Here is a 4,196-nt window from a genome sequence, read left to right on the forward strand (position 1 = left end):
CAGCCATATTGGTGGCACCAATTTTCTAGCTCCCAAGAGGGTTCACGGTGGGTATTTTGCCGTGCTGACATGCGACCGTCTCTGGGGTGGGGTAGCTGTTTATACAGGGATTCCCTCCCCCGGCGCTGAGATGCAGCCACCTCTGGGGTGGATCACACCACTCCACTTTCCCTCTAACTCACGCCCTCTGCTGCTGCTGTGTGTCTCTGATAAGCCGGTCACCAAACCCCCAAGTCACTCCGGAGACAGCTACGTCCGGCTCTATTTCGGTCTCTTCCTCCTTAGGTCTTGGAGATAGAGCCCCAAGGTGGTTCCCCACAGAAGGACCCCAGCGTTCGGGGAATCATGACCCCCATCTGGATCTTACTCCTTCTCCAGCTGCGACTCACCAGGGAGGAAGGTAAAAACCTGCTTTTTATTGTCCACTCCAGAGGCGGCTGCATCTCAGCGCCTGGTGAGGGGTCCCTGTGTAAACAGCCGCCCCACCCCAGAGGCAGCTGCATCTCAGCACCCGGTGAGGGGTCCCTGTGTAAAGAGCTGCCCCACTCCAGAGTCAGCTGCATCTCAGCACCTGGTGAGGGGTCCCTGTATAAACAGCTGCTCCACCCCAGAGGCAGCTGCATCTCAGTGACAGGAAATCTAACCCCTGTGAATTCCCCTCTCCCGCAGATGCCTACGTCCAGAAGGGGCAGGACCAGGTGTTCCCTTGTGGCCCAGTCGAGCCTCCCTTGGGCAGGAAAGAAGTGACGTGGTCCTACAATACCGGTGTTCCCGGGTCCTCGTCAGTGCTGTTATTCCAGGGCGTGGCAGATCAGCCCCTGAAGAAGGAGGCCGGGGAGCGGCTCTCCGTGTTCCCCAACCACTCCCTGTACCTGCAGGGGGCCGAGGACGGGGACATGGGGACCTACTGGTGTTCGGTGCAGGGAGTCACCCGCCACACCTACCAGCTGAATGTTGTCACAGGTGGGTCATGGTTGGCGCCCCCCAGAGGGGACAGGCCCCTGCCCCATTCCCCACCCTGCTGAGCCAGCCAGTCCCTGCCCTGGGGCCGGGTGGGAACCGGTGCCCCCCAGAGGGGACAGGCCCCTGCCCCATTCCCCACCCCCCTGAGCCAGCCAGTCCCCGCCCTGGGGCCGGATGGGACCTGTCGCCCCCCAGAGGGGACAGGCCTTGCCCCATTCCCTGCCCCCCTGAGACAGCCAGTCCCCGCCCTGGGGCCAGGCCCTGTGCCCCATTGCCAAACTGTCCCCTGCAGAGACCCAGACGGTGCTGACGACCGGCCCCACCAACATGACCTGCCACCAAGTCTCCTGCATGATCTTGGACCGGCAAGCGCTGCCGGCGGTGACATGGTGGGTCGGCGAGCAGCGGGTGCAGGACACCGGCGGGCAGCAGGTGCAGGACACCGACGGGCAGGGCTGGCAGCTCGTCTTCTCGGGCTCGCGGGCGGCGCTGCTCCAGGCCTGCTGGAACAGGAGCGACCCGGGGGCCAGGAAGAAAAGACGGGTCAGGTGTGAGCTGAACAGCATGCGAGTCACCTTCGACCTCACCGGTAGGGACGGGGCCAGGACGCCGGGGTTCTCTGGGCAAGGAGTAGGGGAGAGGGGTGTCTAGTGGTTAGAGCGGGGGAGGGGAGAGGCTGGGAGCCAGGACTCCTGGGTTCTCTCCCAGCTCTGGGAAGGGAGTGGGGTTTAGTGGTTAGAGCAGGGGGGCTAGGAGCTAGGACACCTGGGTTCTCTCCCCAGCTCTGGGAGGGGAGTGGGGTTTAGTGGTTAGAGCAGAAGGGCCAGGAGCTAGGACTTCTGGGTTCTCTCCCCAGCTCTGGGAGGGGAGTGGGGTTTAGTGGTTAGAGCAGAGGGGCCAGGAGCTAGGACTTCTGGGTTCTCTCCCCCGCTCTGGGAAGGGACTGAAGTCTTGTGTTTAGAATAGGGGGGGCTGGGAGCCAGGACTCCTGGGTTCTGTTCCTCACTCACCCCTTGTGTTTTCCCCGGGCAATGGGAGCTGTGAAGGACCCCCCCTCCTGTAGCTCCGCCTGGATCCCCCTGGCCGTGTGCGCAGCGCTGGAGTTCCTGCTCCTCCTTGCCTTGGGGGTGGCGCTGTGGTGGCGGGGGCGGCTGGCCCAGAGGTAAGTACTGGTGGGGGGAGGGAAGTGGGGGCTGGTGGGTGAGAGCAGGGGGGGCTGGGAGCCAGGATTCCTGGGTGCTCTGCCTGGCTCTGGGAGGGGAGTGGGGGCTGGTGGGTGAGAGCAGGTGGGCTGGGAGCCAGGACTCCTGGGTTCTCCCCTCATCTCTGGGAGGGAAGTGGGGTATGGTGGGTGAGAGTGCGGGGAGGGGCTGGGAGCCAGTACTCCTGGGTTCTCTGCCCGGCTCTGGAAGGGGAGTGGGGACTAGTGGTTAGAGCGGGGTGGGCACCAGGACTCCTGGATTCTCTGCCTGGCTCTGGGAGGGGAGTGGGGGCTAGTGGTTAGAGCGGGGCGGAGGTGGGCACCAGGACTCCTGGGTCCCACCGCTGAAGCTCAGAAGAGAGGCTTCCTGCTCACTTGTCCCCCAATTTCATCTCTGCAGGTCACACCTGGGCGACCTTCCTGCGCACACCCAGCCAGGTAGGTGCCCCACTGCGGATCTGTGGGGCCCACTGGGGCGAGGGGCAGCGGCCAGCGTTCGCCCTGCCCCACTGTGGGGTGGGGGGCAGGGCTGTTCTGCCTTCACTCAAGGGCCTGGGGAGGAGGGGGAGGGATTTCTCTCCCCCCACCCCCAGGAGATCCCATCACTTATCATGCGGTTTCCCTCCTGTCTCCTATTCCAGAGCCTCCCGGACCCAAATCCCAGATGCAGCTGTATGAGAACGTGGGGCTGGGATACGCAGGTGGGAGCCGCGACCCCTGGGGGGGGACAGGCCCCTGCCCCATTCCCTGCCCCCCTGAGCCAGCCAGTCCCTGCTTGGGGCCGGGTGGGAGCCGGCGCCCATAGAGGGGACAGGCCCCTGCCCCATTCCCTCCCCCTCTGAACCAGCCAGTCCCTGCCCTGGGGCCGGGTGGGAGCCGGCGCCTCCTAGAGGGGACAGGCCCCTGTCCCACTCCCTGCCCCCCTGAACCAGCCAGTCACTGCCCTGGGGCCGGGTGGGAGCCGGTGCCCCACAGAGGGGACAGGGCCCTGCCCCACTCCCTCCCCCTCTGAACCAGCCAGTCCCTGCCCTGGGGCCGGGTGGGAGCCGGCGCCCCCCAGAGGGGACAGGCCCCTGCCCCATTCCCTGCCCCCCTGAGCCAGCCAGTCCCTGCCCTGGGGCCGGGTGGGAGCCGGCGCCCCCCAGAGGGGACAGGCCCCTGCCCCATTCCCTGCCCCCCTGAGCCAGCCAGTCCCTGCCCTGGGGCCGGGTGGGAGCCGGCGCCCCCTAGAGGGGACAGGCCCCTGCCCTATTCCCTGCCCCCCTGAACCAGCCAGTCACTGCCCTGGGGCCGGGTGGGAGCCGGCGCCCCCTAGAGGGGACAGCCCCTGCCCCATTCCCTGCCCCACTGAGCCAGTCCCGTTTCCAGGGTGACTGTGGGCTCCTGTCATCCCAGCAGGGGGCGCCGATCCTGCCCAGTTGTGATGGCCCCATTGGCCCCTGTGGAGCGACCGCCGCCCCTCAAGCCCTGTGCCGGGGTCCGGGCGGGGCCAAGCCGCGTGTCAACACCTAGCGCCCCCCGCAGGGTGTGGTCAGAGGCTCCCTGAGGCCACCAGGGGCTTTCCAAGGAGAAGAGCTGGAAGAGGAACCCAGGCGTCCGGCTCCCTGCCTTCCCCACCCCCGTGGGGGCTGGGGTGACAGATGGGGACTGGGCGGTTGTGGGGGTTGGAACGGAGAATAAAGAGAACAGAGCAGCATTTGTGACAGGAGTGTGGGGCTGAGAGAGAGAACACACAACCACACACATCCAACCACAACCACACAAACAGAACCCGACGCGATCACAAATGCACACACACAACCACACACACACACACTCCCTACCAAAACCACACCCGCCCACTTACCCAACCACAACCGCACGCACACACTCAGACACAATCTCATACACACAGAGAAAACCAGACACAATAACAACCACACACATGCACACGATAACATAATCCCCACAGACCCCCCCTCCCACAGGAACAGACACAGACACAATAACACAGTTGCACACACAGAAAACCACACACACACACACACACACA

The 4,196-nt window shown here is 65.1% G+C and overlaps 1 protein-coding gene across 4 annotated transcripts; it reads left to right on the forward strand.

The window, feature by feature from the left end:
• Positions 1-245: 245 nt before the first annotated feature.
• Positions 246-3,862, forward strand: LOC115640719 (lymphocyte antigen 6 complex locus protein G6f-like). 4 transcript variants are annotated; one of them, XM_030543618.1, is made up of 7 exons: positions 246-400; positions 670-963; positions 1,256-1,552; positions 1,999-2,125; positions 2,565-2,602; positions 2,806-2,865; positions 3,560-3,862. In XM_030543618.1, exons 1-7 carry the CDS (start codon positions 346-348, stop codon positions 3,586-3,588), a joined length of 900 nt encoding a protein of 299 aa, XP_030399478.1. In that variant the 5' UTR covers positions 246-345; the 3' UTR covers positions 3,589-3,862. The 4 variants fall into 4 exon arrangements, with proteins under 4 accessions (XP_030399478.1, XP_030399480.1, XP_030399479.1 ...); XM_030543620.1 differs by having other exon boundaries at positions 3,563-3,862; XM_030543619.1 differs by having other exon boundaries at positions 2,002-2,125.
• The last annotated feature ends 334 nt before the right edge of the window (positions 3,863-4,196 follow it).

Source organism: Gopherus evgoodei, unplaced genomic scaffold, assembly GCF_007399415.2.
Source record: "Gopherus evgoodei ecotype Sinaloan lineage unplaced genomic scaffold, rGopEvg1_v1.p scaffold_32_arrow_ctg1, whole genome shotgun sequence".
NCBI classification, from domain to species: Eukaryota; Metazoa; Chordata; order Testudines; family Testudinidae; genus Gopherus; species Gopherus evgoodei.

What these genes read in the sequence shown, in the direction of transcription:
- LOC115640719 (XM_030543618.1), top strand. Translation starts at nt 346, where the DNA reads ATGACCCCCATCTGGATCTTACTCCTTCTCCAGCTGCGACTCACCAGG. An exon ending in AGTCACCTTCGACCTCACCG is followed by an intron (nt 1,553 to 1,998) that starts GTAGGGACGGGG and finishes CCCGGGCAATGG; the next exon opens with GAGCTGTGAAGGACCCCCCC. An exon ending in CGGGGGCGGCTGGCCCAGAG is followed by an intron (nt 2,126 to 2,564) that starts GTAAGTACTGGT and finishes TCATCTCTGCAG; the next exon opens with GTCACACCTGGGCGACCTTC.